Source organism: Dasypus novemcinctus, chromosome 29, assembly GCF_030445035.2.
Source record: "Dasypus novemcinctus isolate mDasNov1 chromosome 29, mDasNov1.1.hap2, whole genome shotgun sequence".
In the NCBI taxonomy this organism is placed as follows: Eukaryota; Metazoa; Chordata; class Mammalia; order Cingulata; family Dasypodidae; genus Dasypus; species Dasypus novemcinctus.
The window spans coordinates 33,204,062-33,225,293 of record NC_080701.1 but is presented as its reverse complement, the minus strand read 5'-3'; the positions used below and the strand labels follow the sequence as shown (position 1 = coordinate 33,225,293).

The window sequence follows — 21,232 nt, the reverse complement described above, 5'->3', positions numbered from 1 at the left end:
ACACCGCCTCACAGAACTCCTTGCATCTCTAGGTTTGAACCTGGGGAGCCGTGACCACAGAGCAGCTCGTGGAGGCCCTAGCCTCTGGTCGTCCTGGCCCCTGACGGCTCTCATCTTAATAACTTCCCCCTCCCTGGCTTAGGCCTCAGAATGACAAGAAAGTTTTGGCGGGAAGTCCAGCACACATCTGACCAAAGGTTCTATCTTTGGGAAATCCAAAGTTAGGTCCCTTAGAAGGAAATGGGCCAGAGTTCAAAGAGCCCCTCTCCATGCAAAGGCGGGCGGGGGACAGACTCAGGGTGTACCTCCCATGCCGAGGCTGACCATCTGTGCAGGCTCTCAGCGAAAGCTCGAAAGAATCTGGGCGTGCAAATGCTGGGCTCTAGCCGGCCACAGGAAGTGGGAAGGTGTGGCTTTGAATCTCCAGAGCTTAATCCAGGGCAGATCTGAAAGGGAAGTGGTTTCCAGAAGGGTCTTTTATTCCCAGCACTCACTTAAAAAAAAGCTCTAAACACCCCAGCCTTTATGGAAATGGTCTTTGTACTCTACAGAAAGGAACTGGCTAGAATGCATTTTCCAGCTTCTTTGCCAACTTGGCTTGTTGGAGGAAGGCTCCCTGGGTGCTTGAAGCTGAGAAGGGACACTGGCTCCCCAGGAGAAGGGCAGGCGCGCACATCTGGGGAAGCCCTCGGCTCCTGGCTCTCATGTGTGGCCCTTCACTTGCCGCTGGCTCCTCTCGGCACTTCCTTGGATCTGTCTCACCTGGAGTGGAGTTTTAGTCTTCTCCCCCAGACAGCGCGGGTATTGTGCTGTGGTTTAAGAAGCCAGCTGGGGCGGCTCCCAGCCCAGATTCCAGTCTCGGCTCTGCATAGTGCTGTCCGTGACCTTGGGCGAGCTCTTTTCACCTCTTGAGTCTTGGTTCCCCTCCTTTGTAAAAGAGTGATAGCAGTACCTGTCTCAGTGACGTGTCCCAAGTCACACGTGCGGTAAGTACTTCCACAAAGTGCCTGACAGTGTACATAAGAAGCCCGCAGTGAAAATGGAGCTCCCTGACAGGAAGCGAGTTGATCTGACTCTCTTGGTAAAGGACTCAGCCTCTCCCAAGCAGCTCGCCTCCCCCGTGCGGTGCAATCACAGGCTGGGCCTTGCGGCTCTCACGAGGACTCACAGCCGACTTACAACTTGGAAGAGTTGCTTCCTTGGTTTCTACCCCTGAGCCCGGTCAGAGGCGCTGCTGTGTATGTAGCAGGACCCTGCCCCTCGAGTAGCCTCATTCTCTGCCCCGTCACCTCCTCCCGGTCCCCCGACAGGCCTGGGCTGCGCAGTGGCCTCCCTGGCAGCTGCCCCCAGAGCAGGGGTGACGCCCTCGGTTGTTCCTGCCCAGGCACCTTCAGGGAGGGGAGCAGATGGGGCCACCTGCATTCCTGGAAGCCGCGGAGCCCCTGTCACGGGGAGAAGTGCTCACACTCTCTCCAGGGAGTTTCGGGAGGCTTTGGCTCAAGTCACCCGACTGTCAGACACAAAGAAAGCATTGTCTCTGCCCTCCTGTTTTCCTGGGCCCAGGTTACTCACGCAAACCCCGTTACGGGCAGGGCATTTGCCAGAACGGCATGTCCTCTGCCAGAGCTGACCATTGGAGCTGAAATGTAAGATCCAAAGCTCCCCCACCCCATCCCCCGCCAAATTCTAGCCCTCCTCTTCGTCCCCTCCCACTCCTTCAAGGCCCCTAAAGCAGCGGGAGCACCTCGGTGGGGAGAAAATCAGCTGAGCTTCCGTCACCTTCTACAGAGGGTGGAAGAGCTCTTGGTCTGAAGCTCCTCTCTGCGTCCCTCTGAAGCCAGGGTGACTTTGGGTCTTGAACACAAAGGAAAGCACACGCTTAGCTTTATAGTGAGGGAGGAGCTCTCTGAAGTCAAGGCAAAAGAGAATCCTCCAAGGTGAAGCTCCCAACTTGAGAAAGCTTTTCCCAGGCAAAGTGGGGGACCCTTAGCTTCACCCCTTAATCCCATTGTGACACACCAAAGGGAAAGCCACTTCCACCCAGCGCATCCCTTGACGAGGAGCTTCTCAGAATGCCAGAGCCCCCCCTGGTCAGCTCTGACCCCGCGCTAGCACCGTGACCCCCCTGCCAGGCTCCGAGAGTGGGAGTTGGGGCGGGAAGTCACCCATCCATTCCCACAGCACATGCCGAGCTCCCACCGGGTGCCAGGGCGGGCCCGGGCACGGGGGTGAGAGCAGAGCGCAGCGAGCCCCTCCCTCCTGCCCAGCGCCCTGAGAACTGCGGGCGCAGCCAGGGGCCGTGCCCGGGCCTGGCCTCTCTGCGCTCACCTCGCCAGCCCCACCCGCCCATCCTGGTCCCCCGGCGGGCTGCGCACATGTGTTTACACTTGCGTGGTTGACCACGGTCCAGTTGCCTTTTGGCAGAGGAACCAAGCGTTCAGAGTTGTTCAGCCCTTTCCTCTTCGCCGCTTTCCCTCTAAAGGGATATAGCCTGGAATGAGATTACAATGTGCCCTTCAGTCCCCCAGCCGTGTGTGACCGCCTGGAATTCTGGCAGTGGCCCCCTTGGGTCTTTGCCGTGGAGGGGAGAGCTCACAGGCCTGCACCTGGCTTCTGGAAGCAGAGGGGGCGGAGGTTTCCGGTCCCTAGACTGTCGGGTGGCCTTGAGCGTGGAGAGCAGAAGGGCCGAGCTCCCTCCCGACGCGCTCTCAGCCTCCAGCGGGAGACCTGGGGTTTCTCCTCAGCTGGAGCGGCCGTCCGGGTTGGAAACCTGAGGTTCTTCTCTGCGCGAGTCCCAGCAGCCCCCAGCCGGGGAGGCCAGGTGTTCCCTGACATCCCACAGCCCCGGCAGCACCCTTGGGGTTGCAGAAGAGGAGAGGGGGCCAAAGGTGGAGCGCTGGCCGTGCGGCAAGTGCGCCTGCCTTCCCTCCCAGAGAACCTTCTCTGCGTTCTCCGTCTCAGGAGAGCTCGATTCCGGCCAAGAAATCCTGCATGTCCTCTTTTTGGGGAAATAAATGCTTTTGATATTTAAAGACGCTGCTCCGCTCTCACATCCCCTTAAGGAGATTGTCCCTTGAAGACAGGCACAGGCAGGGCACCCAGGCCCGGGGGTCCCAGCCGAGCCAAAAGGAGGGTCCGCCCTAGCTGTCCCCTGGCAGCGTGCTTTGACCTGCTTCTCCTCTGCTGCAGGTGTTGTGGGACCGGTGTGTACCCGAGAGTGCCCTGGCCCTGTCGTCACCCAGCCACCCGGGGGAAAGGAAGAAGGGAAATTAACGTTTGTCAGAAAAGAAACTGAGGCTCAAAAAGGCTGGGTAAAATCTTTGAAGGCCCCGTAGCTGGTATCAGGGTTAACCCCTCCCCTGTCTCTGCTTGTTCCTGCAAACCACATTCCTCCGTGGACTGTTTGAGCAACGATTAGACCAACTCATAAATGGCAGCCTTTCAAGGGCAGAGGCACGGCTCCTGCGCTCCAAAACAAGTCTCTCACCTGCAGTTGCACCATCAGATTTTTATTCCTTTCGCTTGAGACTCTGAGCCCCGTTGAACTACAGATCCCCCGGGGTGGGGACACTTTAAGCTTTGATCAGCCATTGACAACCTCAGTGGGAAAGAATTGTGAATTTTTCTCCTCTAGGGCAGATTGTGAAGGATCGGTTAGAAAGGTGACGATGCAAAGGTTGAGTTCCTGGGTGGAGAAAGAGGAGGGCTATTGAAAAGAGGAAAACAGGCTGCAGGGTAGAGGCTGAGGTGCCCTGCCCAATTTGGGGTATGGTTCTAGCTGCTGGGATCCTAAAGTAAGGAAAAGACCGTGTCTTCCTGCTTCTAAAATTTCCAGCTTAAGCGAGAAAGGCAAGAGATAGTGCATCCAGACAGGGGATCCTGTCGTCACACCCTGACAGGCAGACGGAGGTGGATTCCCGGGCAGCTCTCCCACTCTGCCCGCCCGTGCCCCCACTGGGCTCCTCACGGCTCACCATGAGAGGGGGATTTGTTGTTTCTCTCCCCCCACCCGGGGACCAGCGTCTCCCCAGCATCTGGCAAAGGCTTTGCTCTTCGAGGTGCTCGGTAAATGTGGGGTGAACGAGTGTGGTTTAAACAAGGCCTGAACCAGGACTCTGGCTTCTCACCTGGCCCTGCCCGCAGCCGGCCACGCCACCTCAGGGCCCCTCTCTGAGCTCCAGTCTCCTCGTTTCAAACGTGACAGTGTTGGCCCAAGGAATGTTCTGCCAGCCTGGACTGCGTGCAGTTTTCCTAAGTGTGAACGTGGCGTGCTGAGGGTGAGGGGGTTTTAGAAGGACCTCCAGCCGGGTACGTGGTGAAGGAAGGGCAGCAGTGGCGGAGAAGAGCGGACTGAAGACTGCGAGTGGGCCTTCTCTGCACCTCCAGCCTGTATACGGAGCGAGTCGGGATGTAGGACTCTCGCGGCAGGAACCTCTGGTCGCAGCCAGGGAGGCGACTGCCTCAGGCCCGTGGCTTTAATTCGACAGCAAACTCCTTTTTCCTTTCGGTAGACTAGCAGCTGAGAGCCCACGCTGGAGCCGCTGCCCGCGTTCCCTTCCCAGCTGCACGACGCAGGGTTGAGTGATCTCCGGCAGGTCCCTCCACCTGAGTGTCAGTGACCTTCTCAGTAACGTGAGGAGAACAGTCGTGCCTGCCTCACAGAGCAGCTGAGAGGAAACCAGTGTGCGCGCAGCGTGCGGCAGGCGCTCGGCGAAGGCTCGGGGCCGCCGGTCTCAGGACCTCAGCCCGGGTCGGGTCAGCCCCGGTCGGGGGCCTGCCTGAGCCCACGGCCCTGGGCGGGGAGCCGGCGCTGCGGGGGCCGCTAGCTCAGCCCCTTCCTTAGCAGCCGTTCCCTCCACAGCCCACGCCCGCGAGAGGCGCTTGTTGAGGCCCCAGTTTACAGGTCGGGAAATTCCGGCGGAAGCACGAGCGGCTTTCTTCACTTCACCTGACGTTGAGGTGGCAGAACGGGTTCAGGGCTCCCATTCGCGTGGTTTAAACACTGCTGCCGCTGGGGAAATTGGGTAACTAGTGAAGAATTCAAAGAGCCTCACCTAAATTACACAGGGTACCTTCCAAGCATTGAAAGCCTGAGGCTTGGCATATTCGTTTATCTTTGTTTTTCTGTATGTGTTTTGTTACAAAAAACTGCCAGCTGAAAATATTCAAACTATCGAAGGGGGTATTCCAATTAGAAGAGAGATCAAGTCAAAAAGATTGTGAAACGTGTATGAAAAGTCAAGGTGACAATGTTTTTGGTATGCTTTTTTGGCTGCTGAAAAACAGAAATTAAACTACAGGGCGGCAGACTTGGCCCAGTGGTTAGGGCGTCCGTCTACCATATGGGAGGTCCGTGGTTCAAACCCCGGGCCTCCTTGACCCGTGTGGAGCTGGCCATGTGCAGTGCTGATGCGCGCAAGGAGTGCCGCGCCACGCAGCCGTGTCCCCCGCGTAGGGGAGCCGCACGATGAAGGGGAGCGCCCCGTAAGGAGAGCCTCCCAGCGCCAAAGAAAGTGCAGCCTGCCCAGGAATGGCGCCGCCCACACTTCCCGTGCCGCTGACGACAACAGAAGCAGACAAAGAAGAACATGCAGCAAATAGACACAGAGAACAGACAACTTGGGGGAAGGGGAGAGAAATAAATTCAAAAAAATAAATCTTTAAAAATAAAGAAATAATTAATTAAATAAACCACAACTGGAAGAAAGAGCGCACACGAGCCCTGCCTGAGCTGGGAGGGCCAGATGAGAGCTGGCGCTGGAGGCGTCCTCCTCGCCCGCCCTGAGCCCAGCAGGAGGCAGGAGCCGTGCCCAGGCCTGGCGGGGACGTGGCCGCGCAGGCCTCCCTCTCCAAGTCAGCAACCGGCCGCGGCCCCCGACACCCTGCACCCACTGCCTGCTGGGCGGGCTCCAGGCACGGCCTGCACCTCGCCACAGCCCCCTGGGCCTCGCTCCCTGGGTGCGCGCAGAGCCGCGGTCGCTGGGACTTGCCTGGATGGCCCGGCTGGAGGTGAGCCTTTCCCCCAAATCAAACCCTTCATTAACGGGGGACGCAGGGCCAGGGTCGTTCCTGGGCTGTGGGGCTTGTGTGACCTGGACGGCGCTGCTTCCTGCGGGCGCGGGACAGTGCGGGTGCACTGGGCGGCGTTTTGCCCACGGTTTCTCCGGCGAGTGAGTCCTCTCTTTCGTTACAGGTGGAAAGAGACTTCGAGAGGGAGTATGGAAAGCTCCAGCAGTGAGTGTCGACCCCGGAAGGCTGAGGGGGGAGGCGGAGAAGGGCGGCAGCAGTGTAGCCGTGGGCACTTAGCCTTTTGGGGGACTCAGCCCATGCAGATGTTGCAGTGGCATTTCCGTCAGCAGGGAAAGGGCCCTTCCCCCTGCTGGGCGTCCCTCAGGAGTGGGTTGGACTTAGCCCGGGTAGATGGGAAGCCAGGGGCCAGAGCCACGGGGGTGCCAGGACCCAGCCCGTGCCCTGCCTTGCAGGCTGGAGGACCAGACCAAGCGGCTGCAGAAAGACATGAAGAAGAGCACGGACGCTGACCTCGGTAGGTGCCCTGCCTGCGTCAGGGCAGCCGCAGGCTGCTCGGGTCCCCCTTGGCCACTCCAGGGGCTGACGAGGTAATGGCGCTTCCTTCGTAGCAGGCCGGCACATGTCCCTGAGAAGTGGCTTCAGGTCGCTCGCCAGCCTCAGGTCCCCGCTCCCCGCCCTGCACAGAGCTCCTGCTAGCCTCCTGTTGGGTGCTGCACGCGAGGCTCTCCTGGGGCCAGTGAGGAGTGCCCGAGCAGCAGGGAGCAGCGCGGGCGGCCCTGGCTCCACCGCCTCGGCAGCGGGGCGGCGGCTTGGGCTCTCCAGAGAGAAAGGGTACAGCCTTCCCCGCGCCGGGCTGGAGGTGTCCTCCCAGTGAGGTCAGGAGCTGCGGCTTTTGTGCATTTTGCAGGAGGTGGGGTTAAAGAGCAGGGTCAGAAGTGCAACCTCGGGAGGGCTCCGCCGGTCCTCAGGGCCCTGAAAGGGCTGGAGTTGGGTCCTGGGGCAGGTGGAGGCCAACAGGTGCCAGGAGCGGCCAGCAGTGCGGGGATGCTCCTGGGCTGAAGAACAAGGAGGCTCTCGGTCCAGGGGCCTGGAGGCAAAGGAGGCGCTGAGAGATGAGGGCAGTGGCCGGGGAGCGGCGGGGAGCAGCTGCGGGGGGTGGGGAGCTGCTCTTCGGGGCCTTCGCTTGAGCAGATGCCCCCGGCTCCCCCCCCCAGAGCACCAAGCACTTGGCCACAGGCGAGCCGGTAGCACCACCGCCACCCTGGACTCCGCGCTGAATCCCGGTCCCTTAGCAGGCCCCTGCTAGGCCCCGCCCAGGGTGGCCTGAGGATGAAGCCGGCTGTTTGGTGTAGGCCTCGTAGGACAGGGCCAGCAGTCGAGAGCGCTCAGCGCGCGTGGGCCGCCCTCATCGTCACCAGTGCTCCCTGCGGGTGACCCTGCACCTCCGTGGCTCCTTCCTTGCGCCACCGCGGGCGGGTGCCTGTGAGCGCTTCTCTTCACAGCAGGCGTCTTTAGGGGCCCAGGTTGCCCGGCTGCCCCCCTGCTTGCAGGCAGCAGGTACTGCCTGGGAACCTCCCTGGGCCGGGCACACAGCGCAGCCCTAGTGAGTCAACCATGAAACAAGAGGAGCTGGGAGCGGTTGGAGCTCAGCGTCGGAGCTCCTGCTTCCCGTGTACAAGGTCTCAGGTTCAATCCCTGGCACCTCCTACAACAAACAAAAAACAAAACCAACAAAACAGGACCTGGCCTTCTAGGAGGGAAGACATCCAGTTAGTTAAGGAACATGTGTTAAGTGTCATGTCACAGTGGAGCGCTCTGAAGAAACATAAGGAGATGCACTAGGTGGGGTGGTCAGGGGAGGCCTCCCTGAGGAGGTGTCATTTGCACAGAGCCTTGAGGGTTCGTGTCAGGGAAGACAGGCCGAGGACGGCCAGTGCAAAGGGCCTGGGGCAGAAGCAGGCCTTGCGCCCAGAGGCTGCCACGCTGACCCCAGGGCTCAAGAGAAGCAGGAGTAGAGCTGAGACCCCGTGTTAGGTTCACCTGGCCAGCCCCCTCACATAGTGCCGTCTTAGCAGTTTGCAAAGAAACAGCACCTGCCTGATCGCTTCTGGACTTGGGGTTGGCCGGCAAAGTGAAAGCAGCCTCTTAGAGACGAGGAAACAGGCTTGAGCTCAGCCCTTTCCCAAGTGGGGTCCCCGGTGTGAGAGCAGGCGTCTTCCCCCGCTTGGCTGGAAGGCCGCGCGAAGGGCGCTCCCTCCTGCAGCCTGCCCCGCTCAGCCCTGGCCTGGCCGCCTCTCGGACCGAGGCAAAGCAGGGGCAGCGTCTCTGCCTCCAGATGCCGTCCACGGAGGTACAGGCTGTGGGCACCTCGGGGTGGGGCTTGGGGGCCATCCTGATCCTTATCGATGCCACCATCGAAAAGACAGCCCTTGAGGTCCCTGAGAGGCGAGGGCTGTGGATTTGTCCCCATGCGAGTCCAGGTGGCCAGGCTCAGCCCGTCACGTAAATAAACACGCACCTCTCCTGCAGAGGACACTGACAAGCTGATAACAAAGGAAACCTCCCTTCCCCGCAGCGGCCGCAGCCCCTGCCGCCTGGCTGAGGCCTGACTCCTTTAGTTCCTGCTGCGGGTTCTAGCACCGAGGGTGAGCCAGAGGATCTGGGCTGGTCTGGACATGACCTGCGCCTCCCTCCGGGCCCCCGGCTTCTCCAAACTATTTGCATAGCAAGCCAAGGGTTTTATTTTTGAGTTCATCTGGTACTGCTTGTTTTGCAGTTATTTCAGTTCTGGGTTGCTTGGGTTGCATTTTTCTCTCTCCTTCCCCACTGCCTCTCCATAAGAGGGTTGCTGTCACCTAGTCTTTCTTTTCCTTCCTACTTTTCCACATAACTGCAGTCTCAGAGCATTAGCGAAATAAAGTTTTCTTGTTTTCATAGCGAGTCTCTTTGGAATCGTGTAGGACTTCAGGGAATCGTGAAGTAGAGTGAGGTGCCGTGGAAAGCTTAGTTTTCCAGCAGAGAAATCAGGCTTACAGGGGACCCCAGGAGCCGAGGCTTGCTGGCCTCCGAGAACTCAGGACCAGAGTCCGGGCAGAGAGAGCTCTTCTCAGACAGCGGTTTGCCGTCCAGGCGCAAGGCGGAACCTGATGGCCCTGTCGCCGATTCCAGGCTTCGTGGCCTCGGAGCCACCGGAGGGCTTCTCAGAGCGCCGGGCCTCGTCCCCAGAGTTTCTGTCTCGGCAAGGCCTGAAGATCTGCATTTCTAACAAGTTCCTGGCCTCTGGTTGGGGCCCTCCTTGAAGGTTGACCACTGATGCAGACAGTTGGGAATCTAATTAGACCTTTCCTGGTCTTGGAATCTCCCAGGCTCCCTGCACAAGATCTAAAATCCCAAGCTGTTGCTCCAAAACAAGGTTGCCTTGGAACGAGCAATCCTAACAGGTCGTGGTTGAGCCTTTCATTCCAGAAGCCGTGTCAGGACTCCAGGGCCCTCAGTGCAGTCCAAGTCCCTAACTTTCTGGAGGGTTCTTCCAGGACCTCCGGCCTGCTGGGCAGTTCTGGGCTGGTCCTGCCCCTTCCCTGGCTCCCACTGAGTCAGAACTAGGGGTGTGAGCCGGGCAGGGCAGTGGGCAGAGGGCCGGGGGCTGTGGCGTCCCCACGGGGTCAGCAGCAGCCACTGGCCTCCAGGACGTGCTCCCACCAGGGTGGCGAGTCCAGACCCCGCGCCGCCTGCGGCCACTCACCTGAGCAGACCCCGTTCACTGACCTCGTGGTTCAGGCACAGAAAGAGATGAAGGCTGAAGGTGGGAGCAAGTCCAGCACCCTCGGAGCTCTTGCGTTTTGCCCCTCAAATAGGAAAAAAAGAAAGGAAGAAAGGTTTCAGAAATGTTTCTAGATTTTTCCACATTTTTGTTATCTTTAAGCTGTATGTGATCATCTCATTATTGAGTCAAGCTATACATGTTTGTTCCCAAACCTACAAAATCATTTCACGGATTTGTGTAAGGAGGATTTTTGCCCCTCTATAGCTTCAACATTTCTGGCCAGTTTACGTTTCCAATCTTCTCCCACATTTTGCCCTTTGTGGTGGGTGAGGAGCCTCTAATTGTGTCTCTCTCCCAAACAAGAGAAACCCCAGTTTGGCGCTCTGGGTGGGGGGCCGTCCAGTCGGGGCTCCTCTGCCGAGGTGCTGAGGGGCTGGGGGGGCAGGACACCCCGGGCTTCCGATTCCCCCAGCGTGACGTCGCGGAGCAGCTCTGCCTCACGTGGGTGACGGTTACGGTGGCTTGCCACTCGCACGGAACAGCAAGGAGAGGTCACATCTGCGCCTAACTGTGCGGCCGACCCAGTCCATCGAGTCTAAGACTCTTCCCACACCTAAGCATCTCTGAGATGAAGGCACTGCAACATTTGATAGTGTATCCCGGTGCCACTGGCAGCATTTTCCTTTCTTTCAATGTGGTTTATGTAAAATAGTGTGTCTTAGCATGGACTGTGTCTGAAATACAGTAGTAAGGGATACACTCAAGAAGAGTGTTTTCCTCTGAGAACCACCCAGACCCACACCGAAGCAGGCACGGACCATAATGAACACGCGCGCCCTTCTCCAGCCTCTTTTCCTGCCCCTGGAGAGTTTTGTTTGCAAATAACAGAGACCTGGCACCTCGTGTGGGACCACGCACCCCCGGCTGCTCTGGCTCGGCGTGTGACGTGAGTTCCTCAGCTGTCCAACAGGACACAGGGACACACGAACGAGTCACGCAGAGGCGTCAGTCTCCACCCAGGGGGAAACCTGATCGAAGCGTACCTTTAAGACTGGAAGGTGGGGACCGGGTGTCGCTCGGGGGTTGAGCACCTGCTTCCCATGTGCGAGGCCCTGGGTTCAATCCCTGGTACCTCCTTTAAAAAAAAAAAGCCTGGAAGATGCCGTCCCATCAGAGGGGCTTGGTCCTGCCCACTCGCTTTGCCGACCAGATGCCGAGGGGCGCGGGGAGCGGGGAGGCAGGGTGCCTGCGGCTGATCACCCCGGGGGGCCTGCCAACCCCTCGGAGCCTCGCGTGCCTCATCCATAAAATGGGACCAAGCGTGTCTTCCCCACGTGTTCCAGGGCAAGTCCAAGCCCTAACGGGGGGGCTTGGCTGGCTCCGGCCGCGGGCCCCATCGGGCCTGTTCCTGTCTGAAGCTTCCCTGGACACAGCGCCCCTCGTTCTTTACGCAACGTCTGTGGCTGCTCTCACACCACAGGGCAGACCTGAGGAGTCAACAGAAGCCGTCGAGCCTGTAAAGCCTAAAATACTGTTTTATTTTAGCCCCTTACCGCAGAGTCTGGTCAACCTCTTAGTAAACTAGAGGGGCTCGTGCTGCTCTGGTCGGCGAGGGAGTCCCAGGCCCGGCTTCGAGTCCCGGAGAGCGTGTTCTGTTTTGTTTCATATATTTTCCCGGACGTCAGTCATGGAATTAGAATCTGTGGGGCCGTAGAGGCTGTGTTTCTTACGGGTCCCCACATGGTTTCTGTTCTAACCTCTAGCGTTTGGAAAACTAAGTCGCTGCCGCAGGTCAAGCTGCTGGAGGAGCCGGCCGGCGGTGGGCGCTCTGGGGGTGTCGCGCAGGGAGGCCCCGCGTCCTGTGGCGTCACCACGGCGCCTCGTGGCAGCCTGAGGGCTGGGCCGTGGGGGGTGTGGGGGGCAGGCCTCCGCCAGGCGGCCTCGAAGCCTGTCCCCCCGTGGCGCCGCTGAGCTCTCCCTTCTTGCAGCCATGTCGAAGTCTGCTGTGAAGATATCCTTGGACTTGCTCTCCAACCCCCTCTGCGAGCAGGATCAGGAGTTTCTGGACATGGTGACGGCCCTGGACACGGCCATGAAGCGGATGGACGCCTTCAACCAGGAAAAGGTGCCTGGGGCCAGAGCGCCGACTGCCGCCCCTGCCCCCGGCTTCTGTCTGGGCCGCCCTGGCCACGAGACCTCCAGGTGCAGGCCCGGGCTGGGGTCCTCCCTGGCCCCCGCCTCGGCACCGCCGCCTGCTTCCTGCAGCTCCCGGACGCCGCTGCTTTGCGGGGAGGCCATTGGGGGGTGCTCTGGGTGGCTCTGGTGACCCTCGGCCCCTGCGGTGGGCCTAAAGGCTTGCAGGGGCTGCCCTGCCCCCGCCCTCCTCACTGAGCAGGGCCGCCGAGCACCGCGCAGGGCTGGGGACGGTGCCGCGCGGGGCCCCCAGGCTCGCGGGGTGTCGTCTCCGCGTTGCCCGCTGTGGGTTTGGTGATGCACCCCCCGTGCCTGCCCTTCTCTGTTCTCCCGTCGGCTGGGGCTCGCGGGGCCCCTGCAAGCTCTGCCCTGCCTTTCGAGGAGCTCGGAGCCTCCCCTTTTAGGAAGAACCTGACTCCGTCCCCAGCCCGGTCCTGACAGCCTCGGGTTTTTCTTTTGACAGGTAAACCAGATCCAAAAGACGGTCATTGAACCCTTAAAAAAGTGAGTAAAGGTCCTCCGGGGATCAGGGGCCTCTGAGCTAAGCTTTAGGAAGGTGGGAGGCCCAGGAATTTGGAGGAGAGGTAGAGCAGCTGGTTACAGGGGGACAAATACTCGGATGGGGATGCCAGCTGGGCCGTCTGTGGCCTGAGGGTCGAGACGCTCCCCCACCCTCCCACCCCCCGCGGCTCCTGTCCTCCGCGCCTCCCCCCCCTGCTCCAGGGGTCGCTGCCCACTTTCCCGCTTGTCCCTGGTCGCGCGGCAGGCGCTGGCTGAGCTGAGCCCCCGGCGGTCTGGGCCAGCACTGGCGGGACGAGCGAGGGCCTTTCATCTCCCGCCGCCCGCCGGGGTGGGAGAGCAGCTGCCTGCAGCCCTCGCTGCTGAAACGGGGGTGGCCGCTCGGCAAGGGAGTGGCAGCGCGCGCCGTCTCCTCTCAGGCCATCAGAGCAGCCTCTTCCCTGCGTCCCCACAGGCAAGCTCGAGGGGGGGACAGGCAGGGGCCGGCCTTGAAGTGCCGAATCCCTTCCACCTCCCCGCCTGGCCTCCCCCAAACCAGCTGTGACCCCACGAGGCTGCACCCCGGCCCCGCAGCTGTGCTCTCCTACTCTTCCGCGGTGGTCCCCGGCTGTCCTGCGCAGGGCCCGGGGCAGCAAGGCGCTGCTGCCTCATCAGGCCCGGAGTGGCCCAGAGGTAGAGGAAGGGCAGTTTCTGATCCCTCAGCCCCTGGTGTTTGGGGGTGGTGGGGCTGCTCATTCCCCGTTCAGGTCCAAGGGGTGGGCTTCAGAGAAAGCCCCCTCGCCGCCCCATGCCGTTCTTTCTGATGGGGTATCGGGAGCCCCGGGCACGGCTGGAAGCCGTGGACCTGGAGGGGACGCGTTCTGCTCCCGTTCTTTCCCCTGAGCCCCTCCAGCCTCCCAGAGGGGCACCCCTCCCCACCCTCGTCCTCTGGGGTCAGGCAAGGAGCCCAGTGGGAGGCGAGTGGCCCAGCCGCTGGACAGGGCAGGACAAGCTGGTGGCTGGGGCTCTGTCCTGGTCTGCAGGACGGGGTTCATGGGGGCGGCGGGCAGCGGGGGGCCGGCAGAGCCTCCCCACCGTGGGAGACTGCTCTCTGGGGTCCGCTCGGCTGGCAGAGGCTGCCACAGGCGCCCACGGCTGCCGAGCTGGGCCGGGCACCGGGCACCGGGCACCGGGCCCTGGGGGGCCGACTCCCGTCTCACAACCAGCGAGGCGGCCTTGAAATCTGATCCCTGGGTTCTGGAGCTAGAGCCAGAGGGAGAGAAATCCCGGCTGCTCCCACCCCCCACACACCATGGCAGCCCACCACCTGCCAGGAAGGTGGGCGAGTGGCAGCGGGCGGGCGCCATCTCCGCGGCGGATCCGCTGACCCCCGCCCGGGCCCTCAGACCTGCCCGGCTGGCCCTGGGTGGCTTCTGCCCCCGCCCCGACCACAGAACCCCCGCCCTGCCTGTGGCCTCCCTGTTCACTTCCCCTTGCCGGGGGAGAGGCTCCCGGGGACCCCAGCCCCGGAAACAGGAAACTGCAGCTTTCCTGTCCTCCCAGGAAGATCGTCGCCACATGGCCCCCCAGCCGCCCAGGCTCCCCGCCACCCCCTCCCCGGGGGCCCGGCCTCTCAGCCCCCGCCCCTGGGCCAGCGTGCACATGGTCGGATGGGGATGCTTTCAATTTCCCCTTCCTGGTGGGTGGAAGCTCCTGGGCGCGTGGGCACAGATGGAGGAAGGCAGGCCTTTCCCAGCAGGCCCGGCTGCTCCCTGCCCACCTCCTGGCCGGCTGCTTCCCCCTTCACCCCTGCGTCCCCGGGGAGGTGCCCGATGTGGAACGCTAGGACGGGCAAGCAGAGGCAGCCCCCGTGGGGAGCGCGCAGCGAGCGTCTGCCGTGGGCCTGGCCCCACTCTCCCTCCTCAGAGGCGCCCAGGACGAATGGCCTGCCCACCTCTGGAGCCTGGGGTTCAGCGGGGAGGCTGCGACAGTGTCCCCAGGCGAGGGCACGAGGCGCAGGCCACTGGCGTGGGCAGACGCGGGCCGGCTCACCCGGTGGCCTCAGGCTGAGGGGCGGGGGTCTGCAGCGGGCAGGGGGCGCCACGGGAGCCAAGCGGAGCGCGTGCTGGGCCGCGCCCGCCCCTTCCACCTCGCTAGCTGCTGGTGGAGCCCGGGGCTGCCGAGCGCAGGGCCTGGCCTCTCTGCCTCGTGTCCGCACTGCAGGCCAGACGAGGCTTGCCCCTGCACCTGCCTTCTCCTTGTGACCTGAGGTCAGCAAGTTCCTCCGTGAGGTCGCAGGCGCCTGGCCCGGAGGGGCCTGCCTGGAGGACCAGCCCACGCTTGTCTCCACCCCTGCTAACCTCTCCCCTGCTGGCACCCACACCCCTGATCTGAGGGGAAAGCCTCCAAACACGGGGGGTGCGTTCTCCTGCGGGCAGGCGCGCGCCTTGCGCACCGCCACAGCTCCTTCTACTGCCCGCCACTTGCTGCTGGGCAAGTCTCTTCGTTGCTTACGAGTAGAAAACGGGGAGGGGGCAGAACCTGGGAGCCACAGTCCTGCTCTCACCACTCCTCTGTCCGCGGCCTCGGGGTCAGCTGTGCCCCCTCACCAAAGCCGAGGGCACAAATCGGTCAAGTGGTTATTTATCGGTGGTTCATCACTGTGCACCAAGGCAGCTGAGCCGCCCCTGGTGCCCTGGTGCGGCCGAGGGAGGAGAAGCTATCACAGGGAAGAAGTAATTCCAGCAGGGCAGCCCTGCCCGGTTGCACCACAGCCACTTGCCCCCGAGCTCGGGTGGTCCCAGTTCCAGAAGACGGAGGAGCTGGCCTGTGCCGTGAGGCGGCATCACTAGACTCGGGCACTCCTGCCGCGCCGCGCTCACCCGGGCTTGTGTGGGCCTCTGTGGCCCCTGGACCTGGGCTCCTCACCCCTCCCTGGCTCAGGACCTGCCCGTGGGGTATCTGACCCCGGCCCCCAGACAAATCAAGGAAAGGGGTCACGAGGATGAGCGCGGTACGAGGGCCCTGTGTGGAAGGACTGCTGGACAGACTAGCGTGAGGGCCGCCCCTCGCCCCTGGGCAGTGCACCCGACCTTTCAGAGCTTCTCCTATTCCCTGCGACGCCCCTTTCCTGAGGATCTGAGCGTGAAGCCACGTGCTAGCCAGGGAAGGAAAGAAGCGCTCCACCTGCGGCTGCTTCCTGCCCGTTGCCATTCCTGCCCTCCCCAGCACCTCCCAGGCACCCACCAGCTGGGCAGCGGAGCTCCAGCCCGAGGCCACCCCAGCCAGATTCCTTCTCCCCAGCATGGAGATGGCAGCCAGCAGCCCCAGTCAGCAGCCCCATGCCCCTGGGGTGGAGAGGCAGGCAGCTGGGTGGCTCTCACGCCCCCTTCTCTGCTCCCCAGGGCTGCTCAGCTGCCAGTCGTACTCCTCCCAGGGAGGGAGAGGCTTCCCTAGCAACTGCCTGCGGCGAGAGCAGGGAGGCCAGCGCCTCCCAGACTCCTCCAGGGGCTGCCGCTGGCCTAGGATGTGCGCGCCCCACCCGGCTGGCGCCCTGCTGGGGAGGCCCCCCTCTGCGGCCCGGGCGAGTCAGTCCATCAGATGATGAGCTGGACTCTGTTAGGGGGCGTGGGCCGAGGCTTCAGGAAAGTGTGGGTGGTTTTACCCCTTTCTTTAGCATTTCCGGTTAAGTAGTGAGCCCATTAAGAACACCCATTGCGGGGAGCTGGTGTAGCTCAGTACGTGAGTGTCTGCCCCCCATGTGCAAGGTCCAGGGTTCAATCCCCAGTACCTCCTTAAAAAAAAAATTGGACATCTATTGAATTAGAATTAGTTGTGGTAGCCTTTCGCAGGGATAAGGCCTGCCTTCCGTCAAAATCCACTCCCTGGGTCCAGAGCTTAGTGTGAGGCTTTTAATGCTGTGGGCAAGTTTGTTTTCTCTGTTCTCTGGTAGAAGCCCTCACATGAGCTCGTGATTTGTGGAGGCTTTTGAAAATCCAAATCCGTAGTCCTCTTCTCCTGAGAGGTGACTTCGGGAATCATTGCTCATGTGGTCTCTGAACCGCCGGAAGGTGAGCCGGGAGCGCTGGAGGCCCTTTGGGACAGGAATGCTGGCTAAGGCGGCGTCAGCCGCAGGTCCTGGGCCCCGTGAGGAGGGCCCACCCTCAGCAGTTTGTCCCTGTCCCTCGTCTCTCATCTTACCTGAGTTGCTCACAAAACACCCGAGAAGGACCTGACTCTGCCAGTCCTGGGCGGCAGCTCCGTGCTTCTCAACCGTGAAGCGTCACCGAGCCCTTGCTTGGAAATGCCGGACCTGTGGCAGGTCCCCCGGGCTGGCTGTTGGGGTTCCCGGTTGCTGGCCAGATGCGTCCTTCCCCTGAGCCCGGGGCTCCGCCCCTCAGCGAGCCCGAGAGCCGTTGAGGCACCTCGGGGCTTGACACTCAAGGAAGCTGTCCCATCTGCTCTCCAGTTCCAGAAAACCTGTTTGCAGGTTTGCCTTGTTTTCTCCGACACTCAAACTAATCCAGGAAAACGCAGCGTTCCCACCAGGGGCCACAGGAAGCAACCCCGTGCCTAGCTCGGGACCTCCTAGTTCACGATGACGCTAATCACCCTGGTTGTGCTGTGGGAGCGAAAATGCTGGGGCAGCTGCTGCACTCTCTGAACGGCCCGCCTCTCAGAGAATTTCCCCCATCGTCGTCCTTTTAAGAGGTAGTCCTTTTAAGAGGTCCGTGGGTCATTTTCCTGTAACATCTGGTTTAACAGTTTGGTCCTTGCATGGTAGAACCATAGGATTCCTGCTTTCCCATGCTCAAGCGGTCGCAGGAGCCCGTGGCCAGGAGTTGCCCGATTTCAGTTCTGTTACCTGCTGGCGGCATCGTGCGGTGTGGGAAGGATACCAGACTGTTAGTGATTGTGGTCTGGAGCGAGTCGTTGAGTCTCTGTGGCCTCAATTTCTTTCATTTCTAAAAATGAAGATGTTAGATGACTTCCACCATGTCCTCCAACTTGACCGTACTCTCTTACAAGTCCAGCTCATCTCAGCCGTGCCGGGCGCTCACGGGTGGGTAGGGGCAGGGGGCGGTGTAAGTGGCATCATCTGTTCACTCCCCACCATGCCTTGGGTGCAGTCTCTGCCTTATCCCTTGACCTTCTCCCAAGCAGCATTCTCAGTAGAAGCACCACAGGGGCGAGCGAAGGTCTTCCTTGATCGTGTTCACAGCTGAATCCCCGAAACCGAGAACAGGGTCTAGCACATGCCCCGTGCATATTCTGCGTGTTTGCAGTTGCTGGCCTGCCCCTCCAGGGCTGGGGCTCTCCCCAATCAGCCTGTGTCCGGCAGGTTTGGCAGCGTCTTCCCAAGCCTCAACATGGCGGTGAAGCGGCGGGAACAGGCCTTGCAGGACTACAGGAGATTGCAGGCCAAGGTGGAGAAGTATGAGGAGAAGGAGAAGACGGGACCAGTGCTGGCCAAACTCCACCAGGTGCGCAGGGAGGAGGCAGGCAGCAGGGAAGGGCCCTGTGGTTACTGGGGCAAGTTGGGGACCAGCATTCTGGGAGCTGCAGGGCCAAGACTCCATGTGCCCTGAAGCCCACCCACTGCCCACGTCCTCCCTCCCAGGCACGCCGTACCCCCGGCCGGGACCCCGAATGAACCACAAGAGCTCTGATAACCCAGGTCTCCTTTTCCAGGCCCGGGAAGAGCTGCGGCCTGTACGGGAGGACTTTGAAGCCAAAAACAAGCAGCTCCTGGAGGAGATGCCGCGGTTCTACAGCAGCCGCCTCGACTACTTCCAGCCCAGTTTCGAGTCCCTGATCCGAGCCCAGGTGAGGGCACATTTCCGCAGCCCCCACCCCGCCCCACGCCAGGGCAACGTCGCCATTCTCTAGCCCCCGTTCTCCCTCACGCCTTGAGCAAGATGATTCTAACCCTTCAGAAAGGAGGGAAGATTGGGGTGTCCGAGCCAAGAGGCCGCCTGCTGCTGGGACCCCAGCTGACGGCACGCGCTCGGCCGCAGCCCTCGGCCCTGCCGTCTTTCTCACCGCCAGGGGACAGCGAGAGGTGGCGCACGGCCGGGCCTTTGGCTCCCCCCTGTGGACAGTGTCCGTCCTTGCCGCTCCCTCAGTCGCAGGAGCCCAAGGAAGCGCTCAGTCCCTCCTCCCAGCCGCCTCCCTGGAGAACGCAGGGTGTTTGTGAGCTGGTCCCGGCCTTCGCTGTCTCCAGCGGGAAGCGTGGACACACACCCTGGGCCAGCAGGGCGGGAGTGCGGGAGAGCCCGGGTGCCGGGGCTGAGGGTCCCTGGGCCCCTCCCCAGCAGCTCGCCCGCACCCACCACGCAGGAGTGCGTTGAAGAGGGAGGCCTGGGCCTCCCTGGCTCTGCGGTCACCGCCCTCCCGCCAGCCCCTGCAGTGCGGCTGCTGCGCTGCCCGCAGGTGCCGCTTGGAGGAGGCGGCCCCGGGTCCCCGGGGCGGGCCGGGGTGGAGCGGTTGAGGGGGCTGCGTGGTGCCGGGGTTGTTTACCACCTGCCTCCCGGCTCCAGCCTCCTCGCCCGGCTGCCGTTAGTCACTGGAGAGGAGAGCGCCGCGTGACTCACAGCGCAGCGCGGCCAGGGTGAGGAGCAGGCGCTGCAGGGGACGCCCGCTTCCGCCCCCAGCCCCTCGGCCCCCTAGGCGACTCGCAGCGTCTTGAGCCCCCTCGCCCCACAGAAACCCAGCCGTGGGGGCTGGGGGACATTGCCCCGGAGCAGCAGCTCGGCCCTGCCCTGCCCTGCGCTCGGCGAGTGAGGGCGAGTGAGGGCGCTGCGGGTGGCTAGGCCAGGAGAGCGCCTTCCCCGAGCGCGGGAGCCGAGCGCGGGAGCCGGAGCCCGAGCCGAGGAGCCCGCGACTGCAGGGGTGGGGTGGGGCGCGACGCGCTCCTCCAGGGCGGGCGCCTGTGGACAAGGGCAGGCGCGGCAGAAGTGCCTCCTGTCCTGCCTCCCTCGGGAGGCCCCATGCTGGCCTTGTCAGGCTCCCGTCTAAGCGGTCAGTGGAGCATTGCTGGGGTGCCCGCCCCTGGCCCTCGTTCCTGTGGCCCCCCCGGCCCATTTCCGGTGAAAGGGAGTTGGTCTTGAACGCAGTTTTCCTGGCACCAGCGAAGGCAGTGGGTAAGGCAGCACGAGAGCTGGAGAGAAAGAGGCTAGAAAGGTGTCACCTCCCACTTTCCTTCTCTGAAGGCCGCGGGAGCCACTCACTTACCATTTCCTCTTTCCCCTGTGGACAAAAACCTGGGGCTTCTCTCCTGGCTCGGATAAGCCCTGAGCTGTTACAGCACAGGTCACACCACACACCCCCAAAACCGAACCAAGCAGCTGCTCCCACTCTCCTCGGCCCTGGCCTTGGCCGGGCGAGATGCTGCCTTTGAGAAAGGCACCCCCACCTGCCCCACCCCCAGCCTCAAAGGTCCATCTCTCCACACCGCGGGCTTCTGGACTGGAACCAGAGCTGTAAGGAGCCTGGGGTGGCCCGAGCACACACCGCGCCTTCCCTTTTAACTTCCTGCGCTCTGCAGAGAACCCGAGCCTTCTCTGCAGTGACATTCCCAAAGGGCTCAGGAGCTGGGGCTGATGGCGATGGGGAGGCGGAGGATGGCAGTGGGGAAGACGCGGAAGCCGGCTCTTTCCGCCGGCTCTTCCCGCCAGCCCTGGGCTTCCTTCTGGGGAGTCGCTGCTTGCGGGAACAGAAGCCTCGATCTCCCACCTGTGCCGTTCTCCCTGCGGGCAGTGTGCTTTGGGGGTGCTGCCAGGAGCCTGGTCTGGCTGACCTCTTGCCTCCCGCCCCAGGTGGTCTACTACTCCGAAATGCACAAGATCTTTGGAGACCTGACGCAGCAGCTTGACCAGCCGGGCCACACTGACGAGCAGCGGGAACGGGAGAACGAGGCCAGGCTGAGCGAGCTGCGCGCCCTCTCGATTGTAGCTGACGACTGAGCCTCCTCCCAGCGCAGGACTCCTGGGCACCACGGGTGCCCTCTAGCTGTCTCCCTTTCCGAGCTTAGGCTCCTGCCCTCCCACTCAGCAGCAGCACAAGGCTCTCCTGGGAGGACGGCAGCTGGCAGGTTGGGGCAGGGGGCCTCCAGCGCCACCTCACTGGCCCTTGGCCGTGAGTCTTCATTCCCTCAGCCCGTCACCAGCCCCAGGAGCACCGAGCAGGCTGTTGTCACCCCACCCAATAGGAAACAGCCCCTAGACACAAGGTAAGCAATGTAGAAAAACTCAGGAGCCTTTCATTTCCTTAAGAAACGTCCACAGTACACCACCCCGACCTGCTGGGGCTGTAGCAGACTTCAGCCCTTGGAAGAGCACGGGTTCTAGCTGGGGCGTTCGCCTCGGTGGCGTGGTTGGGATCACAGCTACCTCCAGGAGACCCGCCCTGGGGACGTCCACAAACCTCTGTATCTTCCCTTCTCTTCTAATGGAGAGGCCTGTGCCACCACCTGGCAACGGAAGCCCGGTCCTCAGGCCAAGGCCCCTCCGCTCAGCTTGCGCGCACTGGAGACCCACCTCTGGCCGTGGGCTGAAGTGAGGGCGGCGCCCGAGCCTTTTAAGTGCCCGGGTAACTGGGACTCAGCCTATGTGAATACACCCCCTGAAGGGTCGCGGGCCTCAAAGCGATCAGGGGTTTGTGTCGCACCCGAACACTTGGACTTCAATTTTTTAAAGTAAAGTTTTCCATAAAATGTTTTTATATCGTTGTGTTATGACTAAGAAGCGG

General features: G+C 62.0%; 1 protein-coding gene across 1 annotated transcript in view; it reads left to right on the top strand.

The window, feature by feature from the left end:
• The window catches only part of BIN3 (bridging integrator 3), a 52,985-nt gene extending 31,784 nt beyond the window's left edge, over nucleotides 1-21,201 (top strand). The window contains exons 3-9 of the mRNA XM_004460251.5: nucleotides 6,194-6,234; nucleotides 6,483-6,544; nucleotides 11,782-11,918; nucleotides 12,450-12,490; nucleotides 17,826-17,967; nucleotides 18,176-18,310; nucleotides 20,302-21,201. Of these exons, the coding sequence (XP_004460308.1) occupies nucleotides 6,194-6,234; nucleotides 6,483-6,544; nucleotides 11,782-11,918; nucleotides 12,450-12,490; nucleotides 17,826-17,967; nucleotides 18,176-18,310; nucleotides 20,302-20,448 (705 nt within the window). The 3' untranslated portion in view covers nucleotides 20,449-21,201. The remainder of the gene's footprint in view (nucleotides 1-6,193; nucleotides 6,235-6,482; nucleotides 6,545-11,781; nucleotides 11,919-12,449; nucleotides 12,491-17,825; nucleotides 17,968-18,175; nucleotides 18,311-20,301) is intronic.
• The last annotated feature ends 31 nt before the right edge of the window (nucleotides 21,202-21,232 follow it).